Below are 27,831 nucleotides of genomic sequence, written 5' to 3' on the forward strand. Positions count from 1 at the left end.
GGCTGGATGATATTTTCGTGTATTTTTATTTTCGGTTGTTGCTTTCTTTATTATCAGCCACTTTTTGTGCGGAGAAAATAAAGAAGATGTAAGTATGATTCGGTCTAGGCAAATCTGAATCTCAGTGTCATGTTTAAATGATAGCACATAGGTTGTTTGGTTTTTAAAAAAATTTTGTAAGTGATTCATCAATCGAGCCTGGATGATAATTTCTTGTATTTTTTATTTTTGCTTGTTGCTTTCTTTATTATCGGCCACTTTTTGTGCGGAGAAAATAGGCAGATCTGAATCTCGTTGTCATTTTTAAATGATAGCACATAGGTTGTGATTTTAAAATGTGATTCATCAATCAAGGCTGTGTGATTTTGTGGAATGATTTTTAAATCTTGTATTTTTCTTTCTGCTTTGTCTGGCACTCTTTCTTTCATGCCTTTTTTGGGGTTGTCTGCAGCTCTGTAAAGTGATTGAGGGTGAGGCGACTTGATTTAGGCCGCACAGTGTGGTAACAGAATTGAAGTCTATTCTTCTTGGGTGTGAAACAAATAACATATGGCTGTTCCACACTGTCTCTGAATATTTGATGTTCCGTCGCTTTTGTGAAAGTAAATGTGAAAAGAAGTATTTTTAGTATCTTTGGGGTTTTTATTATTAGGAGATGATGCTAATAACAACAAATTTGACTTCTTTTTTTTTCTTTTTTTTTTTACAAATATGTATTAACTTTTATATTTTTCCTTTAGCTTGATGGCCGATGTAATACAGTGGCATTCTGTGACAGGATGCAGTCAGAGCCAGAAGAATTTTGGTGTCAGCTTTTGCAAAAATACTTCATTGGAACCAATCGTGTTGTGGTAAGATAATTATAATTTTCTTCATTGTCAAAAAAATTGTAAGTAAATTGTAAATGTTGATGAAGATTTATAAAGTGAATTTTCCACAGATTTTTACCATCCTCAATGCTCTTCACAATTTTTCATTTGTTCCCTCGGCAGACTATGTGGAATCATAATTCCATTTTATACAGCACCATTCGCCTATTAGGCTTTTAAAACTTTTTTTATCAACACTCTTACAATATCCGTTACTGCCTATAGCCAGGTATTCATTCACACCCGACCCGAGTTGAATGAGATGATAATATGTATTTAGTGCCTTACCCACTGTCACCCATCCAGCCACTGACACGCTTAACATTGCTTGACTTTTGTGACAAGATGAGACACCGTAGCATTGAGCCACCATATTAGATTTTATCTTTCTTTATGATGATTTTTTTCTCCAGACTTAGCCCTTTCAGTGCCATTGGCCGCCCTGTGCAGCCAGAGCAGAATCTGTTCTCCTGGCCAATGGTCGCACAGTGCGGCTGGTCTTGAAAGTCAAAAATAATAATGTAATCCAATCCTACTTTTTATAAAAGTACTATAAATTGAACTAATGGTATCCTTTCATTCATCAGAACATTCAATTGGCCCTAGGGGGGTAATTTAATTGAGATTTTGCACAGAATTCAAATGTCGCTTTGTCTTAGCTTGTCATTCTCATGCTGCCTTAACCAGTGTCAGCCATTTTAATAATAATAATAATAATAATAAATGTACATTTATATAGTGCTTATGCCGAAGCTTCGAAGCGCTTCACATTGGCCATCAGTAAAAAACATTACACACTGCAGAATCGGACATGCGAACAAAAGCTCACAAAATGTGATGGAAATGCGAATATAGCCTCAGCTCTGAAAGACTTAAGGGTTTTGACCCAAGGCTGTGATTGTTTGGTAGATAGAGTCTTTAGCTCATTAAGGGAAAGGTCCAGATGTATAAGGGGGCCTATTTCCTTAAATATGTGTGCATTTTATACAGCAGCACAATTTCACAGGATTCAATATTCTCAATATAAATTTCATCTTCAGGTAAAAAAGAAAAGTATTTAAAAAATTGAGCTTTTATATAGCACAATATCCACAAAACGTGCTCAAAACACTTTACAAGGGGTCCCTGGTCAACAGCAACACTTAACATTTAGGGCGTGACATGACGCCTGTTAGGCGATACTACAATTTTTTCCGACAGAGACAACGCTGTTAACGGCCAAGTACTCATTTTACACCCGAGTATGGTGAGAGAATGTGAGTAAAGAGTCTTTTTCAAGGACCCAACTATGCGCAGAGTGAGGCTCGAACCCAGGACCTTCCGATCCGAAAACGAGTGTCATACCACAAGACCACATAGCCGCACAAGAGTGGTAGAGTGGAATCAGTTATCCATTTCATACTGTACAAACTAAAGACAAAAATCCCCAAAAAGCTTAAGCATTAATAGAGTGCAATATCCACTAAATGTGCTCAAATCACTTTATAATGGGTCCCAAGCCAACAGCAGTGCTTAACATATGGACAAGACATGACACCTGTTAGGTGATATATTACCATTATTTTTCCAACAGAGACAACATTGTTAATGGCCAGGTACTCATTTTACACCTGAGTATGGTTAGAGAATGTGAATAAAGAGCCTTTTCCAAGGCCTCAACTATGCGGGACTCGAACCAAGAACTTTCCAATCTGAAGGCGGGTGTCATATCACTAGACCACATAGTGCACAAATAGCTTGATAGCAGAAAGTATTTTGGAAACAATAAAGAGGAAAGTTAATAGTTTGATAACCAAATTGCAGAGTTTGTGTGTTGTTATATTTCTAAACATAGTTTACCCGAAACTGTTCTATCACTCTAGTCAATATATTTCCGGACTAGGTCTATTATAAAATGTAAGTTGCTTACCTTTGATACTGGAAAAGGTTTATACTTCCTGAAAAGTGAACGAGCGTTCTTTAGGAGTGCTGCATTATCGATGCCGATGTGGTCGACGCAGTCTGGAAACTTATTGACTACAGGAATATCTATTGTCTTTCTTCAGATTATTGGAAGACCAAGTATAAGTCTGGGGGCCGACATGGGAAAGGAAGAAGAGGAGCGAGTCGAGAGGCAGAAGGAGGATCTGGGAAGTGACGGCCTTTCAGAGTGTAAGAAGAGGCTGGAAAATGCGGAAGAGGAAAACGCTGTAAGTTTTTGGGGTTCACTCATTTCACATGCATAGGACCGAGATCGAACCTGGGCGCAGTTGAGATATTTTTTCTGACCCTCCTGTTCACCCAGCAGCGATTGGATTGCTGAGTTTGTCAGATCATGTGGAAAGTACTTTGGGATGGACTAGCACATCCTATCCAAAGGGTACCGAGCGATTGCTATTGTCTGTGTCATGCCTGGTTAAAGTCCGGCTCCACAGGCCTATTGCACACCTGACTATTTCTACGAAAAATTTGTAGAATTACGAAATCTTTGCTCAATTTTAGAACTTCAGGAGCATTTATAAGTCATTACAACTTATTGAAAATGAAAGTAGATGCCAGAGTGCATAGTTTTAAGGATTTTAAAGTCTTATCTAATTGTTATTACATAATCGATATTACATTTTTTTTTTTGGGGGGGGGGGGGGGGTGGGGGCAGAGATAATGTTGTTAATGGCCATGTACTAATTTTGCACCTAAGTGTGATGAGAGAAGGTGAGTAAAAAGTTTTCTGCAAGGACTCAGCTATACACCTGTCAGAATGGGACTCGATCCCAGGACCTTCCAATCGAAGATGAGTGTCATACCTTTAGTAGGTTATTGTTTTGTGATTAAAGAGAAGAACGCGTGCTAAGATGATTTTCCGATTTGATTTCAGAGACCACCACCCCTGTCTGTTCACGAGAGAATTTCCATACCAGACGTAGGCAGCATCAAACTCCATACCATTCGTCCCAGCACCAACATTGCCGACACCCCGACCACCAACACCGACAGCAATCCGCTCTTTCGCTTGTCTGATCTCCCATTCCGATTTATGCTGGACGATATTTCCACCAATTTTGTGGAGGTGAGTGGGGAAATACTCAAGGCTGTGGGGGTGGGGATAGGTGTGGGGCACTCATTTTATCATTAACCAGTGAAAGAGTCATTCAGGGATGAAAGCAGTCTCGGTATTTCAGGAATTTCTGAGAATTTTGATTTTTAAAAACATTTTAATCATATCTTGCGCATGTATTGGATTTTTAAAAATTTATTTTTTTCTTATCACTGGGGATTGGCCAGAAGAGATTAGCAAAATGACCTATGTTACTAAATTGCTTTGAATCACTTCACATGGTATTCAGGGAAATTGAGATTGGCCTCAACTAACACCCCTGGCCTCACAATAGAAATAAACAAAAAAAAAAAAAACTTGAATATTTATACAGCGCAATATCCATCAATGTGATCAAAGCGATTTATAAGGAGGACCAAGCTAACAGCAACACTTAACATGTAAGATGAGACACGACGCCTGTTAGACACTATTACAATTTTTTTTCTGACAGAGACATCACTTTTAACGGCCGGGTGATTATTTTACTATTTTCATAGCAATACCAAAGAAAGCAGGTGCAGTCAGATGCGAAAATTTTAGAACTATAAGTTTAATAAGTCACATCAACAAAATACTGTTGCGTATAATTATCAACAGGCTAAGGAATAAGATTAACCCCGAAATCGCAGAAGAACAATATGGATTCCAACCTGACAGAGGGACAAGGAACGCAATATACCTCCTCCGTGTTTTAAGTGAAAGAGCTATACAGGTTCAGACCCCACTATACCTCTGTTTTGTCGACTACAAAAAAGCTTTTGATAGAGTACGCCACGAAGAAATACTAAAACAACTGCACTCCATTGGCGCTGATGAGAAAGACCTCAGACTCATGCAAACATTATACTACACCCAGCAGGCATCTATCAAAATCGGAAACTCTACAGGAAATTCCATTCCTATTAAGAAAGGAGTCCGTCAAGGGTGTGTTGCCTCACCAGATCTGTTTAATCTATACCAAGAAACAATCATGAGGGGCATAAATAATATGGAGGGAATAAAAGTAGGAGGTCACAACATAAATAATATAAGATACGCAGACGATACGGTACTCATTGCAACATCAGAAATCCAACTTCAAAAGATTGTTGACAAAGTGGTAGTAGATAGTGAAGCCAAGGGAATGGAAGTGAATATCACCAAAACAGAATGCATGGTAATACAGAAAAACCCCGAAAACAACAACACCTGCAATATAACGATTCACGGCGAGCAGCTTACCAACGTAGAAAGTTTTAAATACCTAGGTTCAATAGTGACAACAGATGGAAGATGTAACCGAGACATACGAGCAAGAATAACTCAAGCCAAACAGGCCTTCATGGACCTGGGAAACATTTTGAAAAACAAACAGATGTCGTTCGGGATTAGATTCCGAGTCTTGAAGTGCTACGTGTGGCCAATCTTGTTCTACGGATGCGAAAGCTGGACTACAAATGCAGAAACACAAAAGAACATTGAAGCTTTTGAAATGTGGTGCTTGAGAAGGATGCAGAGAATATCGTATACCGCACACAAAACGAACGAAGAAGTGCTAAAACAAACATACCAACAAAGGAAACTAATGCCCTTAATAGTGGATCGACAACTATCCTTTTTCGGACACATAGTAAGGAAAGATAAGAATGAATACCTGGCAAGTTGTGGAAAAATACCTGGTAAACGCGCCCGGGGGAGACAAAGAAAAACACTCATAGACCAACTGAAGGGCTTCACCAACCTAACAATCCAAGAGCTGTTTGAAAAAGCAAGAGACAGGGAGGAATGGAGAGAGATAATTCATGCAGTATCCGAAGCCTGGACCAGGCATGGAACCTAGAAGAAGAAGAAGAAGATTATTTTACACTTTTGGTCGAATTAGAAGTTGTTTGGCTCCCGTTTTGGATTTTTAATGCTCAACTTTAGATTCAATAACTAGTGAAATGTATTTTACCCAGAAATTGAAATGTTGTAACTGATCTATATTTCACTAGTTGTAATGTATTTTCAAGTGACAATTTATATAAATAAAGGTGAATTTCAAAACAATTTAGGTTTATACAGATTTGTTTTATTAAAATTTTCGAATAACCTTCCCCCCCTTCTCCCCCTCCCCCCTTTTTCAAAATAAATATACAGATTTTTTTAGTTAGCTGCCTATGTCAGATCCGTATATTAATGCGTTACTTGTTATTTTATTCCTCATTGTCTTTCCTGTCAACAGCTCAGTGTTATGGTGGATACCTGCGACATTCCCCAACATCTCAAATGCTATCTGTCACTTTACGTCGATCTTGTCACAGAGAGTGCTGTTCAAACAGACGATGGTAAATTCAAATAAAAATTTTTTTTTTTTTTTTTAAATTTTCTAATTAACCTCTGATTCATTATTTTTGTATTATTTATTTTACCTTGGGTGTTTGTTTGTTCAGACCACCGCACACAGCCATTGAAAAAACAAAAACAATGTCCACATCAGTATCTATGATCGGAAATTACGGTATTGATTGTTCAAGTAAAGGAAGGACACAAAAGTTTGAATTGACACCAAATTTCGTTTACAAAAATGTTTAAAAATTGCCTGCTGGCAGGACATTGTCAATATTTGCCATAAAAAAAAAGTTAAGAATAAAGACGAAAATGAAATTCTGAACCTAATTTTGAAAATTGCAATTCATAGACTACTTCAGGCAGTGTTATTTAAATTTGAGTATTTATATGGAGCAATATCCTCTTAGGGTACTCAAAGCACTTTATAAAGGGGTTCCTAGCCATTAGCAATGCTAGATGTGTTGGATGAAAAATGACATTTGTTAGGGGATATTACAATTTAAACGACAGATGGCCAGGCACTCATTTTACACCTGAGTATGATGAGAGAATGTGAGTTAAGAGCCTTTTCTTGGGCATTAACTATGTGCCACTCAGAGTGGGACTTGAACCCTTGGACCTTCCAATCCTAAGGTGAGCAGACTTGACTAGTACTACGAAAAAATTGTAGAAATACGAATTTTTGGTTCCAGCTACAGAGCTGCATAGGTCTATTTGACTCAATAAATCATGTTGAGAAGGAAAGTCTAGCTTTTTAGAACCTATATACAGGATATTGGAGCATTTTTGGACCGTGATGAAATGAAATTGTTCATCTCTAAAGCTATCTAAAGTGAATTTTTCTTCTTTTCCCTTGGAAACTGGGAATTTTTGAAATTTCAGTTAGGCAGCTCTGGGTGAGTGTCCTATCACAAGACCTCATTCTTGTATTTACTGTATTTATTTAAATGCTATAAAAATTCATTCTTTATTATTTTTTTTAAAAAAGATATTATGTTTGTCCTTTGGTCCTTTGTTTTAAAAGGAGAATTTGATTTAAAAAAATGAAAAATAAATTTTTGAACTGAATCTTCCTCTCAGAGTTGATTCCATACGAAACAGTGGTAGCCATGATAGAGGCAGACACAGTGCATTGTGGGGCAGGTCTAGGATATCCTGCGTCCAGTTCTTTCCGATGTGGGAGCTTTGCCCAGCTCTACACACTCACGATCAGGGTGAGTCATCTGTGTCTTCATAAATATTTTTTTTGAATGAGTGGCCCATGTTTTGAATATGATTTTGCCTGGAACTGTTAACATGATTGAGTAGAGAAGAGAGTGATGGGGGCTGCCTGAAGCCTGGGATCGTAAAAATACTAAGAAAAAGATGAAAACGGAAAGGCTTCAGATGGGAACAGTACGGACAATGAATTCTTCCCATTTTTACCTTTTTGTTAGTATTTTAACATGATTGAGCAGAGAGAGGAATGGGGGCTGCCTGAAGCCTGGGATCGTAAAAATACTAAGAAAAAGATGAAAACGGAAAGGCTTCAGATGGGAACAGTACGGACAATGAATTCTTCCCATTTTTACCTTTTTGTTAGTATTTGAGTAGAGAGTGATGGGGGCTGCCTGAAGCCTGGGATTGTAAATACTAAGGAAAAGATGAAAACTGAAAGGCTTTTTAGATGGGAACAGTACGGACAATGAATTCTTCCCATTTTTACCTTTTTGTTAGTATTTTAACATGATTGAGTAGGTGACTTTCGCATTTTCATCATTTAGAGAAAAAACTGTAATTTTATTTTGTCATTTTTATTAGTGACTTAAAGAAGAAAATACTTGTCGTGTTTACCTTGTAGAATTATACTCCGAGTTATTTGAAAGTTCGTTTTCTCTGTTTGGGAGTTTTAACTCATTTTCTTTTCTATCCACATTTGACAAGGCAGATCTTTAAGGTCAACTCCTTTTTACATACTAAAATTACAACGATTTAGCCTTGCATCATTAAATGATTGATAGGAAAGGAAAAGAGAGGACCTATATGATTATTATGGTGGTCAACAAGTTTCAGGACTTAATCGACGGCTTCTGCACCAATTGTTTTTCATTGAATGTATTGTTTAGAATTTGTTGCCTCCTGGATGGGATTCCTACCTCCCATAGTGGGGCAGGGAGGTACTTGCTGTGTCTTCTATCCCCCTTTATCTGTTTTCCAATTGCTTTCTGTCTTTGTCGTGGAGTGAGATTGCTATATGGGGTTCCTACCACCCATAGTGGGCAGGGAGGTACTTGCTGTGTCTTCTATCCCCCTTTATCTGTTTTCCAATTGCTTTCTGTCTTTGTCGTGGAGTGAGATTGCTATATGGGGTTCCTACCACCCATAGTGGGCAGGGAGGTACTTGCTGTGTCTTCTATCCCCCTTTATCTGTTTTCCAATTGCTTTCTGTCTTTGTCGTGGAGTGAGATTGCTATATGGGGTTCCTACCACCCATAGTGGGCAGGGAGTACTTGCTGTGTCTTCTATCCCCCTTTATCTGTTTTCCAATTGCTTTCTGTCTTTGTCGTGGAGTGAGATTGCTATATGGGGTTCCTACCACCCATAGTGGGCAGGGAGGTACTTGCTGTGTCTTCTATCCCCCTTTATCTGTTTTCCAATTGCTTTCTGTCTTTGTCGTGGAGTGAGATTGCTATATGGGTTCCTACCACCCATAGTGGGCAGGGAGGTACTTGCTGTGTCTTCTATCCCCCTTTATCTGTTTTCCAATTGCTTTCTGTCTTTGTCGTGGAGTGAGATTGCTATATGGGGTTCCTACCACCCATAGTGGGCAGGGAGGTACTTGCTGTGTCTTCTATCCCCCTTTATCTGTTTTCCAATTGCTTTCTGTCTTTGTCTTGGAGTGAGATTGCTTGGTTTTGTCCTGACCTTGGCCGGAGTCTTTGGCTGGGAGGGAAATAGTCAAATGTATAGTTATAGTTTTGGGAGATGATATTTTTTTCCTTGTAAATCATCTCTCTTTTATGTACTCTTATTCTTTTCATTTTTAACATATGTTTTGTATGTTGTGTATTCCTCTTAGTGGGGACCTGTGCTTGTGTCTGGATGAGACTTTTAGGTGATCTCAAACTAAGTACTTTGATAGTGTGCTCTTGGAATGTACATCTGTTTCCTATTTGAACCAATTCCCCTTTGTCTTACCTTTTCTTGGGTGCTTTAATTGTAATTCTAGAACTTATTACTTTCCCATTTTCTTCCTTTTTACTGGTACTGATATTACCTTATGTGTTGTTTATTTTTATTATATATATATAATTAGGAAACCAGGGTATGGACATATTTTTGTTCATAAAGAGTTCAAATTAATCCCAAAAGAATGAATTAAAAATAATTGGCACAACATTTTATGAGGGGAACTCCCATCTGGTATCTTCAATAGAAAAGGATGAATGAATTCACTTTTTTCTTTTTTCTTTCTCAAAATACAGGCAGAGGAAGGGAAGTATCACAAGGCCGTTTCTTGGGCCAAGGATTTGATGAATAATGTCAAGTTTACGGCCGATCGGGCCAAGATTGTGGCCAAGAAAATCCTGAGTGAATCGTCCAAGGACAAGCGTAGTGGGTCAAAGGTCATACGCACACTGATCAGGGAACTGCTCTACAAGAAAGGTGAGCAGGGATGTAACATGTATTGTAATGTAGTTGAGTTGTTTGGATTTGTGCAAATGTAGCTGTTCGGCTGTGTTTATTTATGTTAGAGTTCTTTCTAGAGGTACGCATTTTGTGTTGTGCATGTTTTGCATGTGAGTGTGAATGTTGACTGCGCAAACGTATAAGCACTTTTTGTTCACTGTTTTGTGTTAGGTTAGTTACTGAAAGAACTCCGTCTGAGCTAGTCGCATTATATATTTGTTTTATATTTACCATATGATTATTAATAAATAAATTGAATTAACAAAGTCTGAGCCGAGTCATTACAAGGAATATCCATGTGGTCATGTGACCAAGTTCAAGAAGATAATGATTTATACCCCACTGCCCCTCAACCCAGTATTATGGTGGAGTGAACAACATTAGCACGCCTGCCTTTTATTCCAATTATATTGGAATATTCCGATTTTTTAAAATTATGATTTTCCAAATTTTCCTTCTTTTCAATTTTGTTTTTTTACTTTTGTCAGTTTTTTTTTCCTTTCTTTTTACATTTTTTATTCCAACTTTTAAAAGATTTTTCTAAGTGGCGATTTGATCATTGTTCCTTTATTTGCTTCTCCTTTCTGTGTCTTCTGACCAGCGTTAGAGTTCCTTACTGGGCAAAATATATCATCACCACCACCATCATCATCATCATCATCCTCATTACTGTCTCTCCATTCCCAGAGTCCAACCTGACAGTGGTTTCTATGCTGAGACAACAAGCCTTCCTGTCCAATCTCATCAAACGTCTAAGCAAGGAACCTGCTAAAGTAAATCATGATATTATTATTATTCTCATTGTATGCCTAGTCTTACGAACCAGTATGATTTCTCATAGTTTAACCCTCTCCTTACCAGCCATTTTCAAGATTTCCCCCAAAACTTCTCACCCAACTAGCACAAAATATATTTTTTATCACTCAAACACAAAGCAGTAAAATTCTTGCGATACATAATTTCTTTAGCAAAACATGCTCTACAACACACTGTTCATTTGCTTCAAATTTTATGATTTACAAGAGAAATTTGAATAAGAAAAAGGTTGGTTGTATCGTAACGAATGTGACGGTTTTCCTAAAGTTGGTAAGGAGAGGGTTAATACACTTTGAGGTCCAAAATATGATAATATGGGAATGTTGACTAAACTATGCTGAATGCAAGAAGTCACAGAAGGAGGGGGGCGGGGGGCGGAATGGAAGTGGTTAAGGTTATTAAAAATCGTCTCCTCCTAGATGAGAATCTGAGTAGCCAGATAGATGATTGTCACAGGAGTTACGTGGTTTTCCTCCCCTTTATGCGGCTATGTGGTCTAGTGGTATGACACTCGCTTTCGGATCGGAAGACCCCGGGTTCGAGCATCACTCTGCGCATAGAGTCCTTGGAAAAGACTCTTTACTCACATTCTCTCACCGTACTCAGATGTAAAATGAGTACCTGACCGTTAACAGTGTTGTCTCGTTCTGAAAAAAATTGAAATATCGCCTAACAGACGTCATGTCCTGTCCTAAATATTAAATGCTGCTGTTGGCCAGGGACCCCTTGTAAAGCACTTTGAGCACGATTAGTGGATATTGCGCTATATAAAAGCTCCAAAAAAAATTATTGTTTTACTGATTTTCTGCATTAAATCATCCGATTCTGAAATTTATTTTTTTTTCATTTTCAAAAATCAGGTTCTGAAAGATCTCCATGAGATCCAGGCGATATTGAAGGAACCTTCCAGAATGCACGTACACCTGGCATGTGATGTCTCCAGACTGGCCAAGCACGGAAACCCTATTGAGCCATGGAAAACCTTTTTGGGCAGCAAATCAGATATTGACAGGCCACTGAGGTGAGTTTATTTCTAAAATAGATGAAGTTAAATATGAGTATTTGTTACAGTGACTGACATAATCAGTTGGGTAGTGAAAAGGTTTGAACTGAGATATTGCCAAGTTTAGTTAGAAGGTCAATTTTTATCCAAAATGACTTCTTGTCATAAATGATTAACTCAACCCTTTTTGTACATCTTTGGGAAATATCAAACCTTAATTTCACTTCTAAATATTCTTTACAGCTAGTCAAGTTGAAGAATGAAATTTGAGAAAAGTTGCTGGATACTTTTCCCATACATCTGACCATAACTTCATGAAAATCACCCGATTTACTTCAAATAAAGATTAAAATGCTTTGCTTTCAGAAATTAAAAAAAAATGCAAATCCAAAATTTTCACCTCCGACTGATTATATCATGCACGGACACATTTATATAACGCATTTCCATGGATTAACCATGCTCAATGCATTTCACATTGTTTCATTTATTCCAGGCCCAATGGAACCATATTTCCATTTCATACAGTACAAGTCAGCTGTTAGGCATCCCTTTTATACTAACATTCTTACAATTTCTATCAATACCTATAGTCTGGTACTCATTCACACCTGAGTCGAGTAGGGAATGTCAAGACCAGAGAAAAGACTCACTTCTCACATTCTCTCATTGTAATCAGGTCTATATTGAGTTCTTGGCTGCTAACAGATTTTTCTCTGTTCATGAAAAATTAAGGCACTAGTGCTTCAAAGGCATGATCTACATCTGAAGTGTTGCTGTTGGTTTGGAACCCTTTGCAAAGCACTCTGTGCTCATTTAGTGGATTAAAACCATTTTTAACGCTTGTTTTATGAATGAAATAGAGTAGAGAATAACCATGATTGTTTTTCTAAACCTTTAATCATATTTAAGGGGATCCACAGGTCCTGTGCTGCTCACATTTTGAGATTCAGAAGAACAAAACCGAAAATCGTTTGTTTTTTTTTTTTTTGGTGATTCCTGTGTAAAAATATCTGTAGAATCCATTTTCTTAGTTTCAAAACATAAAAGGTTTCTAAAACTCCTATATATATATATTACCTTACCTTCACCTTAATCAAGGGTAATTTTAGGAGTTTTAGAAACCTTTTATGTTTTGAAACTAAGAAAATGGATTCTACAGATATTTTTACACAGGAATCACCAAAAAAAAAAAACAAACATATATATATATATATGTATATAAAATGTTTTAAAAAGTGTTCTAACTTTACCCCTTAGCAACCATAATTTTCACTATCGTAACATAGCAAAGCTTGGTATCATTGGAAACGTCTAAATCGAAACTAAACATAACTGTTATTTTCGTTTCTATCCATCACCTTTTTAAAATTTCATAAAACATGTAGATTAATGCACAAGATATGTGTCTTAGTCTTTTTTTTAGGCATATGAAATGTATTTTTGCGTTTTTCTCAAAATGTCATTTGGGACTATCTTTTTTCACTATTTTAAGTAGATCTTAAAAGGTAACTGCCAGAATGGGCTGTAATTTTTGTCACATTGTTTCATAGATGTAAATTTATCACCTTACAAAGATGATTTTAATTAGCTGTTTTAGTTTTTGATTTTTGGCATTTTTCTCTGTAATTATCCTCTAAATTCAGAGAGCTTGATATAGTCTAATAATGGGACATTTTGAGGCTGATTATGTAAAAGTATGAGAAAGAAACTCAAAATCAGCTTCTGTGAGGTGTTTAAGGATGACCTTAGGGGTTTTCATGCCAAATATCAGGCCTTAAACTAGAATATGTTTTGTTTCCATTTTTGAAAAGTAGCAAAAGTCTCTAGGATTGAGTGAGTTAATCATAGTTCTGAAAATAGGAGAAACAAAGTTAGCAATAGGATTCAATAGTCGTAACGTCACTTCCTTCCTAATGACGCATGTAACTTAGCAACACTGGCTCTAAACTATTGGAACAATGGCGGACGCCCGTATGAAATATTTCTCCGTCGAGCATAAAAGGGTATCCAGAGGGAAAAAAAAACACATAAATTTGATCAAGATTTGACTTTTACACATTCTGGTCACAAGACATATGAAAAGTTCTAGCCAACTTGAAGAATAAAAAGTAATGATTCTATTTGTTTAGAACCAAGATGGCCGCCGTTGTCGAGTGGTGTGACATCAGACTACTGAATCCAATTGCTAGATAATAAGTCATGTGCTAAAGAACACAATGCTACAGTCCTCTTCCCTAATATTACAGTTGTAGTGTGGCCAGGACATCAGAGTTTAGTCGGCCACCTCCCACCAATCCATCCCATCGTCATGTCCTCTTCCCTAATATTACAGTTGTAGTGTGGCCAGGACATCAGAGTTTAGTCGGCCACCTCCCACCAATCCATCCCATCGTCATGTCCTCTTCCCTAATATTACAGTTGTAGTGTGGCCAGGACATCAGAGTTTAGTCGGCCACCTCCCACCAATCCATCCCATCGTCATGTCCTCTTCCCTAATATTACAGTTGTAGTGTGGCCAGGACATCAGAGTTTAGTCGGCCACCTCCCACCAATCCATCCCATCGTCATGTCCTCTTCCCTAATATTACAGTTGTAGTGTGGCCAGGACATCAGAGTTTAGTCGGCCACCCTCCACCAATCCATCCCATCGTCATGTCCTCTTCCCTAATATTACAGTTGTAGTGTAGCCAGGACATCAGAGTTTAGTCGGCCACCTCCCACCAATCCATCCCATCGTCATGTCCTCTTCCCTAATATTACAGTTGTAGTGTGGCCAGGACATCAGAGTTTAGTCGGCCACCTCCCACCAATCCATCCCATCGTCATGTCCTCTTCCCTAATATTACAGTTGTAGTGTGGCCAGGACATCAGAGTTTAGTCAGCCACCTCCCACCAATCCATCTCATTGTCATGTCCTCTTCCCTAATATTACAGTTGTAGTATAGCCAGGACATCAGAGTTTAGTCGGCCACCTCCCACCAATCCATCCCATCGTCATGTCCTCTTCCCTAATATTACAGTTGTAGTGTGGCCAGGACATCAGAGTTTAGTCGGCCACCTCCCACCAATCCATCCCATCGTCATGTCCTCTTCCCTAATATTACAGTTGTAGTGTAGCCAGGACATCAGAGTTTAGTCGGCCACCTCCCACCAATCCATCCCATCGTCATGTCCTCTTCCCTAATATTACAGTTGTAGTATGGCCAGGACATCAGAGTTTAGTCGGCCACCTCCCACCAATCCATCCCATCGTCATGTCCTCTTTCCTAATATTACAGTTGTAGTGTAGCCAGGACATCAGAGTTTAGTCGGCCACCTCCCACCAATCCATCCCATCGTCATGTCATCGTCGGCCTGAAGGAGATCGAGTCGTCGTTCTTGATCCAAGCCGTTCCTTGCATCAAAGACCCACAGCACAAAGACCTTCCAGCGTTGATGGTGTTGCTTCAGTACCTGACCCAGTGTGAGGGTCCCATGTGGAAACGAATCAGAGGACTCGGTCTCAGCTACAACTATAGGTGAGTAGTTGTCACTTCCTTTACTATATAGAGTGGGTGAGTGTTTGTGCGTGTATATTTGTGTGTGTGTGTGTGTGTGTGTGTTTTTTTGGGGGGGAGGGGGGATTTTGCCCTTTTTATTTCATTTATGTTTGTTCATGGACAATAAAGATATTATTATTATCATTATTATTATTATTATTATTATTATTATTATTATTATTATTATTATTATATTATTATTATTATTATTATTATTTGTATTATTATTATTATTATATATTATTATTATTATTATTATTATTATTATTATTAATTATTATTATTATATTATTATATTATTATATTATTATTATTATTAATTATTATTATTAATTATTATTTTTTATTATTATTATTATTATTATTATTATTATTATTATTATTATTATTATTATTATTATTTATTATTATATATTATATTATTATTATTATTATTATTATTATTATTATTATATTATTATATATTATTATTATTATTATTATTATTTATTATTATTATTATTATTATTATTATTATTATATTATTATTATATTATTATTATATTATTATTATTATTATTATTATTAAGAAGGGTGGTCGGAATGAATCTGCAAAACTGAAAAGGTGTGTATGAAAATGACCAATAAAGCATGTATAAAAAGACAAGAAAAACCTCGCCAAAAAAAAAAATATATAAAATCAGCTCTTCTCTAGTAAGGATTTGTATTTCAGACCTTGAGAAAGGCCCCTAGTTGTGCTATTATGCACATAGAGCTGTATCATAAGGAGCATTTAAGAATCTAAAAAAAAAAATAATTTAAAAAAAGTAACAAAAAACAATTGAGCTTTTATATAGTGCAATATTCACTTAACATGCTCAAAGCGCTTTACAAGGGCCAACAGCAACATTTAACATTTAGGATGGGATATGATGCCTGTTAGGTGATATTAAACATTTTTTCAACAGAGACAATGCTGTTGACGGCCAGGTACTCATTTTACACCTGAGTACAGCGAGAGAATGTGCGTAAAGAGCCTTCTCCAAGGACTCAACTATGCGCCGAGCGAGGCTCGAACCCAGGACCTTCCAATCCGAAAGCAAGTGTCATGCCACTAGACCACATAGCCACAAGAATCTTTAAGTTGTACTTGTGCTGCTTTCTAACGGTCTACTTTCACTTTCATATTCTCTATAACACATGTATAGAAGTGATGAGTAAAGCACAAATATTTATTGTTTATGATTTAAGTCAGTTTTATTTACATTGTTTTGTTATAAATTCCCTTTCATTCAATTGTCGTGCTTTGCTTTGCATCATAAAAGGGAACAAAAATGTGATGTCAAAAAACTGGTTCCAATCTCATTGGAAGTGTAAAACCACTCTTCCAGAGGACTGGATCCATACTTTGTGTAACAGAGTGATGGCATCGTCTAAACATATGAGCGTGCTAGAATCCAGCAAGAATTATATTCTTCTTTAAAAAGTAATAAGCAAAAATGAATATAACAGCTTCAAACCAATCTTTTTCATTCTGCTTATCGTGATTCTATGTGAACTTCGAACAAGATATGTGTGTGTGTTGTAGTGATTTTGTAGTCGAATGAATGAACATGTGTGATACTAAAAAAACTATTGTAAAGCACCTCTGAGCACTATTTGTGGATACTGGCGCTATATCAAATAATAATTATAATAAAAATAATTTTAAAAAGAACAAAATACCGAACACGGAACGTTTGGGGCTTTTTCAGCCAACAACAAAGAATGATTAAAACATAAATACATTACTTAAAAACCCAGATAGCTTTTATTTTTGCTATTTCTTTTTACCGTACTTCTTCCTTGACCTTTTAGAAAACATTACACATTTATTACCTAGATCTAAATGTTTTTTTTTTTTTTTTTGTCATCTAATCCTGGCAGCCTCTACTGTGACACGGAGTCAGGCCTCCTGTTCTTCATGTTGACCAAAGCCACCTCCGTCCACGACCCTTACAAAGAAGCCTTGGCCATCGTGGTCAGTGGTTGTTGTGTGTTGATGTTATACCGTTTTAATGTGTATTTTGAGATAAGAGATGAGATGGGATTATTCTTTATTGATTGTTTAACCCTCCCCTTACCAGCCATAGGAAAATTGTCACATTCGTTACGATGCAATCTACAATTTTCTCATTCTGATTTCTCTTGTACATCACAAAGTGTAAAGAAAATGCTTTGATTACGACTATAAATGCTAAACACTGTGTTGTAGAGCTCATTTTGCTGAACAACATTCTGTATAGAATGCACTTGTTACTTTTTTGTTTGATTTGGAAAAGTCTATTTTTGTGTTGGGTGGGTGTGAATTTTCGGGTGAAATTCTAAAAATGGCTGGTAAGTAGAGAGTTAAATAAACAAATGAATAAGTGAATAAACGAATCAAGAAATGAATGTTCCTCCCCTCCCCCTCCTCCAAAAGAAAAAAAGAAGAAAATGTACAGACATAAACATCAATCCCTTACCAATGGTCCCATATCATAATCATCTTTTATGACATCAAACAACGTAATCTACACATTGTGGTCTTCTTTCAAACTTGACGGTCGCTGATTGAAGTCCTATTATTGAGCAGCGCAAAGCTGAGTCCTTGGAAAAGGCTCTTTACTTACATTCTCTCACCGTTCACAAGTGTAAAATAAGTAGCTGGCAGTGTGAACAGTGTTGTCTTTGTTGAAAAAAAAAAAATTGTAATTATGCCTCTTGTTTACTTGGGACCCTGTGTAAAGTGATTTGAGCCAGTTTAGAGGATATCGCACTATATAAATGCTCCAGTTTTATTTTGGTATTTTTTTTTCTTTTGTTTTGAAGTTTGATTCATTTTTTAAAAAAATTTTTGGTTATCTTCAAGCAAAGGTAGATGATACACTTTGAGAAATAAAATGACTCTCAGGAGCTCTTTGGATTTTGATTAGAAATGTTTTGAAATGGAAGCTTCAGTGTAATAAGCCAAAACAGATAAATAAAGTAAAATAAAATTCCCTTTATTCATCCCATTGGTGAAATTTGTCTCTAGGGTCTGTTCCAAGGGAAGACGGGAATGACTCAGGCATCAGCCTCAGTGCATCGCCGCTAGCTGAGCTTGGGCAAGGTGACTTGGTCAAGGCCACACGATGCAGTGGGTATTTAAACACAGTCCTTTCGGGTACGAAGCAAAGACCGTTGCGCTGAGCCACGCTGCCCCAGATAATGTCGTTAATTGACAACGCCATTCTCACATCTCTCAATCGTCTTTAATGTTTTATTCATCCAGTTTTGTTGATAAAAGGGAAAACCCGAAACGTCCACATATCTGTTTTCGTTAATTGAATTAAAGCTTCCATACAATTTCCTATTTTTATTTATGTAACTTGTCCTGCTCGAAGCTCGGAGAAATAAATAACAATGTGAAGTTGAATGTAAGCTTCAATTTAATAAAGCAGCACCATTATCAATTTCCATCCTTTAGAACGAGTACCTGAGTGGAGAGCAGGCATTCACACAGATGGAGCTAGAGGCAGCCAAGTCAAGTCTTGTGTTTGAATTGGTCGAGGAGCAGAAGACGGTGCTCAAATCATCCGAGCAGTCGCTACTCACCTACTTCCAAGGGGTACCCCACACTTACGACAAGTAAACTGTTTTTCTATTTCTATTTTTCTTTTCTATTTTGTTTTGTTTTATCGCTCCTTAATGACGAGGTTATCATCAAATTCATGCATGGTTAACATTTAATTTTTCTCCTTTTTAAAATTTTGTTGGTTGTACTCAGCGCCTATGTATGGAATAAAGGCTATATATGTGCTTGTTATTATGATTATTATTATTATCATCATCATCAATGAGCCACCTCCAGATGTTGAAGAAGAAACTGTAAGCTCCCTCTTCCGGAGATGTAAAGAACATAAAGCACCAGGACCAGACAACATTACCGGAACTATTTTGAAAAACTGTCACCAACAACTGGCTATACCTTATACAAAACTTTTTCAAAGGTCAACCGATGAACAATCAGTGCCAGTACTTTGGAAAGCATCTATTGTCGTTCCAGTTCCAAAAAAGCATTGTCCGACCGTATTGAACGACTTCCGTCCAGTGGCGCTTACATCGCTTGTAATGAAATGTTTAGAAAAAATTTTAAAATCTGAGCTCCTACAAAAATGTTATGACCTGAAATTGCTAGATACGTATCAATTTGCATACCAGCAACATCTCAGTGTAGAAGACGCACTATTAACCGCCACAAATTCGATCTCAAAACACCTTGACCAAACGCCCTCGAATTACGCCAGAATCCTGTTTGTCGACTTTTCGTCAGCTTTTAATGCCATGAACACAGATATTTTGCTTCAAAAGTTGTGCAACATGGATATTCCAAACTACTTTATTAAATGGTATAAAGAGTTTCTGACCCATATACTGCAATGTGTAAAATTGGGTGAACATATCTCCAACAAAAGAACGTTGTCGAACGGATGTCCCCAAGGCTGCGTGAGTTCCCTAATCCTGTACATCTTATACACCAACGACTGCAGACCATCCTTTGAAAATTGTTTTATAGTGAAATATGCAGATGATACTGCTATTCTTGGCTTATTAAAAGATAAAGTTACCGAAAAGAATTATTTCAAACAAATAAATATATTCACCGATTGGTGTAAACAAAATCAGCTTGAATTAAATGTTGAAAAAACGAAAGAACAGGTGTTTGGTGTGAAAGATAGAAACGACTTAAAGTGTGTGGCGATCGGTAAAGATGATGTTGAGATAGTTGACTATTTTAAATATTTAGGAATAACCATTGATAGTTCCCTCAATTTCTCTCAACATATTAATATAATATCTAAGAAAGTTGCCCAAAGATTATACATCCTAAGGAAATTGAGAACATTTCAAGTAAGGAAGAAAACTATGTTAAGAGTTTATGACTCATTGATTAAAACTGTAATTGCGTTTGGCTGCACCATGTGGTTTGGAGGATGCCGACTTAAAGATAAATCAAAAATTTCAAAATCTATCAAAGAGGCATCAAAAATAATAAACCATCCTCTTGATGGAGTAGAAAGAATTCATGGAAAAGCAATAGAAAGGAAAGCATTCTCAATTACCAACAATAAAAAACATATTTTATACCATGAATTTAGTCTTTTACCATCTGGGAGAAGGTTTTGTCAGATTAAATGTAGAACTAACAAGTATAAATCAACGTTCGTTCCATCAGCAATCAAAATTTTGAATATTTCATATGGTACAGAAAAACCAAGGATTGATTCGTTAACTGATTAACTGATTAATTTATTTAGTGTAAGATTAACTGACCAATTGATAATGATGATAATTTTTGGTGTCGAATTGCCACAATCGTAACAAATTGAAAACGAAATGAATATGTTTATGTTGTGTATATCGCACGCGTGAAAGACAGAGAGGAATAGAGAGAGAGAGAGAGAGAGAGAGAGAGAGAGAGAGAGAGAGAGAGAAAGAAAATAAGTAGGAGTGAAATATCTGTTCAATGTTACAGTTATCGTTTAACGTTATAACAAGTGTAACTAAATGACAAATTGCCATATTTATGGACAATAAAGATCTATTATTATTATTATTATTATTATTATTATCATCATCATCATTTTTGTTGTTGTGTACAGCTATGTGGTCTAGTGATATGACACTTGCCTTTGGAACAAAAGTTCTAGAGTTCCACTCTGAGCGGTGCAAAGTTGTCCTTGGAGAAGACTCTTTACTCACATTCTCTCACCATAGTCTGGTATAAAATGAGTACCTGACCAATAACAACATTGTCTCTGTCCAAAAAAATTGTAATATCACCCAACAGGCGTCATGTCTAGTCATCCTAAATGTTAAGTGTTGCTGTTGGCTAAGGAAGGACCCCCTGTAAAGTGCTTTGAGCACTTTTGGTGGATAGTGCTATACAACTGCTTAAATTGTAGGGTTTTTTTGTGTGTGGTGGGGGGGGGGGGGGGGGGGGGGGGGGGGTTTGTATTTTAAAAATTTGACAGAGATTTCCTAACACATTACTATCATGTGTTTTTTTCTCACCCTTGCCTTATTTCAGAGATATGTTGGGGCGTGTGTACCAAGTGACTTTGGAGGATCTGACAGAGGTCGGGGTGACCTATCTTCTACCTCTATTTGAAGCTAACAAGACTTGCAGCGCCATCTGTGTCAACCCTACCAAGGTCAAGGTCACTATGGAACATTTCAAAGAGTATGTGTTTTTATTATCTTTTTTAGGAGCTAAACGGCACCCTCTAACTTGTAGATAAAAACCAGCATTAGTTATAATGTAATGATTAATTTATACATTGCGCAGAATTTACAAAGTTCTCTAAGGCACTACACATAGAAAGACATTACGTAACACAAAATGCAAATACTATTTCTATTCAAAAGCCCGAATAGGAATGTTTTTAAGAGTTTACTAAAATTACTGAGCTTGTATTGAATTTTTTTTTCATCATGATTTACTTTTCCAGGCTTCCAGCAGCAATGTTTGTGTCGTGGTGCTGAAAGAGGAGCAATTAAGATAGGGATGGTTTTGATAACACCATTAATCAGTTTATGATTACAATTCTGGCTCAGAAATCACTATATTCCTCTCAAGTAACCATTTTATAATGTATTTATATTGTCGATACAAAAAATAAAATCATTTTTGAAGTGGAAAAAAGTATGATTATTATTATTATTATTATTATTATTATTATTATTATTATTATTATAATTATTATTATAATTTTTATTATTATTATTGTTTATTATTATTATTATTATTATTATTATTATTATTATTATTATTAATAATATATAATATTACCTTCAGGCATCAAGGCATGGATTTGACAGAAGTCAGCCTGGAGGATTCCGCCTACACAAACCTGTGAGAATGACGACGAGATTGCTGCAATGAAGGGGAAGCCTTTGTTAGACAGTTAGTTCATGTCTGCATCCTCAGGGTTGTTCAAAGTTTTGTAGTCCCAAAAATACAAAAAGTTATTTGTTGAAATCATTTACTCCAATTTTTTTTTTTTTTTAATTTCCTGTTGAATCGACATTCAGTTGTAAATTGCCGTTTTAGCTTTAAGATAATTTTTGCTGGTGTTTTTTCTCTCTCGGATTTTGTCAATAAATTTTTCTAGTTATAATTGTTTCTTTTTATATTGTTATCAGCTCACATCATTATCAATCAAACCAATGCCCAATGATGAGTTGTTACATTTAGTCTCAATAACAAAATTAAAAAAAGAAATAGTCTGTAGTCATTCATTACTTGAGATTGAACGTTTACCTTCCTCTTCTTCTGCTTCGCCGTTATGTAGAAACCTCAAATATAAGGATCAAGCTATTTTAAATTTTAATTCTCTTGATTTCACTATTATAAAAAGAATGAAACAAATTTGTTCGTATGAACTCCAGAGATTTTAATAAAAAATCAACTATCTCTATCCACCCAGCAGTGATTCGGTAACTGGGTCTGTTTGATCTGGTGGAAAATACTTTGCAATAGACTAGTGTCCTATCTAAATGATAGCAATCGCTATTGTCTGTTTCATGCTATAGAAACCAGGATAAACTCTGGCACCATGTGCCTAATGGCTCTGAAAGACTGAAGCAATTAATTAAAAAATTGATAAAGGATTTTTTAAGATGACTTCTGCCTAGCTTATCAAAAATCTCAAATTTGGGACATAGTAACCTTTAAATTTGGATTGACGATATAATGTTAACAAATAGTTTTACATTAATTAAATCAGGAGATGTGCAAAATCTTAATTAATTCCTTTTCTTTAGGACTAACATTTAAATTTTGATTTGCTTTACTTGACAAAGGGGGTCCTGATAGCTCAGTTAATGGTGGTAGAGCACTCGCTTCACACGCAAAGGGACTGAGATCAATCCTGGGGGAAGTCAAGATTTTTTTTTCTGACCTCCCAATCTACCCAGCAGTGATTGGGTAGCTTGGTTTGTTAGATCTGGTGGAAAGTACTTTGCGATAGACTATCTTCTTATCCAAAGGGTAGCAAGCAATTGGTATCATCCATTTCCGTTTCACACTAAAGAAACTGGGATAAACTCTTGGCTCCATGGGCCTAGTGGCTCTGAAGGACTTTATAAAAAAAAATATGTACTTGACAAGAGGGCCCTTTAGATTTTACGTAATAAGTATTCCAATCATCAATCAATCCATTATGAATGTAGAAATGGCTATGGCTGCTGGTTGCTGTATTGTTCCTAAACCGGAAAACGGGAGGTAAATTTTTCATCGTTTGGTTGACAATTAACTTTCCTTTAACAATTAATGCTCATTGATTTCATGAGTTATGGGCAATGTTTTTTCTTAATTCTTACTTAAAATTTTATTAATTTTTTTTTCTTTCTGCTTTTCTATTGATAATTTTGTTATCAAATAAATTTGATAACAGTTTAAGAAGCTATTCTGAACTTGAGGGAAATGTGGATAAATTTTGGGTTGTCATTTTGTTGTAAACACGATTTGTTGCTCAGCTGTGTTTGCTTTAAAGGCAGCGGGAAGGGGGTTCAGTGAAATTGTGATTTTGTGCTAGAATTACCTTTCCGTTGATGGAAAATTTCAGATTCATGATCACACCCACATAATATACAAACGTAATTGGCATCGAAAGATGGTCATCCCCTCATTCTCTTCCCCAAAATTTTACACTAATTGATTGAAATTGTATGTTGCTTGCAAATATTTAAAAAAAATAAAACAAACTCAATGAAACGAACAATTAAGTATTCAGTATCATCAAATTTGGCATTCTTTTCTCTATTAAGTATAAAGATACTACGGCCTTGGATACAGCAAAACCTATTATAACTAACATTGACCACCAGTCCCGTCGACTTTGTTGTAACCAATGTGCACTATACTGTTTTGAGGTTGTGGGTTACAAATGTGTACTATCATTAGATTAAGATTTAACGATGTGCAAAGTACAGTGGGACATCAGTATAACAGGCATGGTGAGACTAGCCTAAAATCCCTGTTGTTATTATTATAGCCGAGTTCTGTTGTAGCCGAATGTCAAGGGAAACAACCCTTACCTTACCTTACCAGAGTTCCGTCTCCCTGTCATGGAAAGCTCAAGGGCCATTACCAAGCAGTCGATTATCTTTTTGCCAGTTGTTGCCTACACATTTTCTATCCAGGACTTCCTTGGTTTGCCCCACCCGTGCCTTTCTGCCAGCTACTTTTCCTTCTAGCACTGATTTTTGGCTGGTATTGTGTCTCCGAATGTGTCCATAATAAATCAGTTTTCTCATTTTAACTTCTGCCAACAGTTTTCTGGACCTTTGGTCTGCATCAAACAACCCAAATGGCCTAAATCATAATAATTTTTTTTCACTTGTAGTGGCTTTCTCTCAAACTTTGAAGCTGACCCGTTGTGTGTGTGTTTTGTGCTACACACATATCTACCTGCAGCAAAGCCGATGTTATACTGAAATTGTATAGTTGTAAGTAGCCCACACTTGACACAGTATTCACGAACTAGGCCTAGCCTAGCTCTGTCTATTGCCATTAGCTGTAGGCTTACCCGAGCGTAATGTGGGCTAGTGCATTGTATTTGGGAGATACTAGGTACGGTAGGTTTCGACACCCTCGTTTTAACCGATCAGGCTCTTAAAAGTCCATGCTAAAGCTGGTAAATTTTAACAAAGGCAAAGACGGATCAGGCTCTTAAAAGTCCATGCTAAAGCTGGTAAATTTTAACAAAGGCAAAGACGGATCAGGCTCTTAAAAGTCCATGCTAAAGCTGGTAAATTTTAACAAAGGCAAAGACGGATCAGGCTCTTAAAAGTCCATGCTAAAGCTGGTCAATTTTAACAAAGGCGAAGACGGAGAAAAAAGGCTTGGGATGTTTTTAAAAACCCTGTTATAACTTGGTGCCTGTTATATCCAGACCTGTTATACATAGTTCTGCTGTAAATCTTTGTTCTGTTTTTCATTTTTGACGTGTGTTGCAAGGGCATAAAACCCTTAAAGACAAAATCAAACACGTTTGACGTCTCTAATAACTCTGTTATGTGGTTCTTCTGTTACTTTATCTGCAGCAATACTTTCCTTTTATGCTGACATGTTCTGTTCTTGTTAGCCACTTACCTCTATGCATGAATTGAATTTGGAATTGTACATTTATTATGATTATACTCATTTTTTTAACCTTATCAATAAAGGTGTTGAAAGTTAATTAATATTCATTATTGACTCGGTGTTTTTGTTTTTAAGAGTTTTACGGCGCTTGCAACACATTAAGGTTATATCAGCGCCAGTAAAAAGGAAGAAAATGGGATAGTCAAAAGTTCTAGAATTACAATTAAAGCACAAAAGAAAAGATGAGACAAAGGGGAATTGGTTCAAATAGGAAAAAGATGTAGATTCCAAGAGCACACTATCAAAGTACTTAGTTTGAGATCACCTAAAAGTCTCATCCAGACAGAAGCACAGGTCCCTACTAAGAGGAATACACTCAAATGTTTACAAATCATATAATATAATATGTAAACTAAACATAATACAATGCATAACAGAGAGATGATTTACAAGGAAAAAAATATCATCTCCCAAAACTATAACTATACATTCGACTGTTTCCCTCCCAGCCAAGGAACCCCGGCCGGGGTCAGGACAAAACTAAGTAATCTCATTCCAAGACAATGACAGGAAACAATTGGAAAACAGGTACAGGGGGATAGAAGACACAGCATGTACCTCCCTGCCCACTATGGGAGGTCAGGATCCCCACCCAGTCATTATTGACTCGGTTTCATTTGAAATATCAATTGAATAAACATAAGATCTTGTTTTCCTTATTACAGTGAAATCGAGTGAAACTGAAAACGGCTTATCTAAAGACATTGAAGAAATTAAAAATACTTTTACTTTATTTTTCTTTTTATGTTAAACTATCTACTATAACCTGAAAATGCTTAACTGCATTCTTGAACGAAACCACAAAGAACTATTTTCAATTAAGTTTTATGCAAGGTCAAAAATGGAAAAATAAAAAGAATTGAACAATAATGCAGATTCAAATATCTCCCTTTATAATTTGTCCTTTCCATGTGGCTTAGTGGACTACAATACTCGCTGGATTCTGGATCAAATTCCAGTACACTCTGCAATAATATAAGAGGGTAGGTAGGGGGCCAATAATAACACTATCGCCCTCTAGAATTCTTCAATAACACCTTCCCTCTCCCTGTCCCCCTACCTTATTCTTGTTATAGTTTTGATCTCATTACTTCATCTCTTTGTCACGCACTCTCTCTCTCTCTCTCTTCCCTTGAACGCACACACACACGCACACATCTATACTATTATAACAATCTAATATATATATATATATTATATATATATATATATATATATTTATTCCGTGGTTACTTGAAAAAGGCCGAAACGTCATTTGTTTTGTGTTGTTCCCTTATTTATGAGTCACATTTACTCCCTTTATCTTTCTCTCCAAATAGTCAAATGTATAGTTTGGGAGATATTTTTTTCATTGTAAATCATCTCTCCGTTATGTACTATTATTTCTAACATATGATTTGTAAACATTTGAATGTATTCCTCTAAGTACTCTAAGTGGGATCTTTTGCTGGTGTCTGGGTGAGACTTTTAGGTAACCTCAAAGTACACTGATAGTGTGCTCTTGGAATTTACATCTGTTACCTATTTGTACCATTCCCCTTTGTCATACTTTTTTCTCAAGTCCTTTTAATTCTACATGTAGAATGTTTTTGCTATCCAAATTTCTTCCTTTTTTACTGGCGCTGCTATGACCTAAATGTGTTGCATGCGCTGTAAAGCCATCCCATGCAAATCGGATTTCGGCACACTGGGATTCTAGCACAGTTTTTGGCATCTCTCGAAAGTATGCTCGTATCCAGCGAGTATTGTATTGCATCCACCAGGAGTTTTTAATCTTGGATGAAACAGATGGATTTATCTTTTTTTGGAGATGATATTTCTTTCTCATAAATCATCTACCTACTGACTCCAAAAACGTGAAACCCAAACCCCCCTATAATTTTCGTGTTTATGAACCAATTTGCATCAAATTTGAAAGGAAGTTACTACATATATCGGCATTACATAAAATCGTTATACAACGAACCTATCATGGAAAAATGATCAGTTCCGCATATCTCCACAAGTTTTTGTTGTGCAAACGTTTCACAAAACCAATTCCATAAAGAAAACACAAAGTGCAATTGTCAAGTAGTTTAACTTGAAAAGGCTAAAAAGAACAGCGTGCCAAGTAAGGCTACCATTTGGAGGTAGTCTTCCCACTTCAATAAATATGGTTCGATTCAAACCTTGGAACAAAATATTGCCCTTGAAAGCAGTACACAGCAGGCGGCCTCAAATTCAATCAACATCTGAAAATGCGGACATTGTTCAGCATTCAGTTTAGTTCATGAAAAACCTAAAAAATCTATTCATAGATCACTTTGAGCTTGACATACCCTGTGAGTCACTGCATCGAATCCTCAGAGAACAATTGA

At 36.4% G+C, this 27,831-nt stretch overlaps 1 protein-coding gene across 3 annotated transcripts in view; it reads left to right on the forward strand.

Moving 5' to 3' along the window:
- Positions 1–25,521, forward strand: part of LOC144980127 (uncharacterized protein C05D11.1-like) — a 42,669-nt gene extending 17,148 nt beyond the window's left edge. Inside the window, exons 11-23 of one of the 3 annotated variants that reach the window (XM_078927674.1) lie at positions 741–851; positions 2,915–3,058; positions 3,724–3,915; positions 6,149–6,251; positions 7,336–7,469; positions 9,720–9,900; positions 10,612–10,697; positions 11,601–11,761; positions 15,025–15,264; positions 17,191–17,284; positions 18,752–18,912; positions 21,356–21,508; positions 22,124–25,521. In XM_078927674.1, coding sequence (XP_078783800.1) covers positions 741–851; positions 2,915–3,058; positions 3,724–3,915; positions 6,149–6,251; positions 7,336–7,469; positions 9,720–9,900; positions 10,612–10,697; positions 11,601–11,761; positions 15,025–15,264; positions 17,191–17,284; positions 18,752–18,912; positions 21,356–21,508; positions 22,124–22,184 — 1,821 coding nt within the window. In that variant the 3' untranslated portion in view covers positions 22,185–25,521. Of the gene's footprint in view, positions 1–740; positions 852–2,914; positions 3,059–3,723; positions 3,916–6,148; positions 6,252–7,335; positions 7,470–9,719; positions 9,901–10,611; positions 10,698–11,600; positions 11,762–13,992; positions 14,201–14,422; positions 14,618–15,024; positions 15,265–17,190; positions 17,285–18,751; positions 18,913–21,355; positions 21,509–22,123 lie in introns of those variants that run through there. The other 2 variants (XM_078927676.1, XM_078927675.1) reach the window with 2 other exon arrangements.
- The last annotated feature ends 2,310 nt before the right edge of the window (positions 25,522–27,831 follow it).

Source organism: Berghia stephanieae, chromosome 9, assembly GCF_034508935.2.
Source record: "Berghia stephanieae isolate SIO BIC M18660-M18661 chromosome 9, UCSD_Bste_1.3, whole genome shotgun sequence".
NCBI classification, from domain to species: domain Eukaryota; kingdom Metazoa; phylum Mollusca; class Gastropoda; order Nudibranchia; family Aeolidiidae; genus Berghia; species Berghia stephanieae.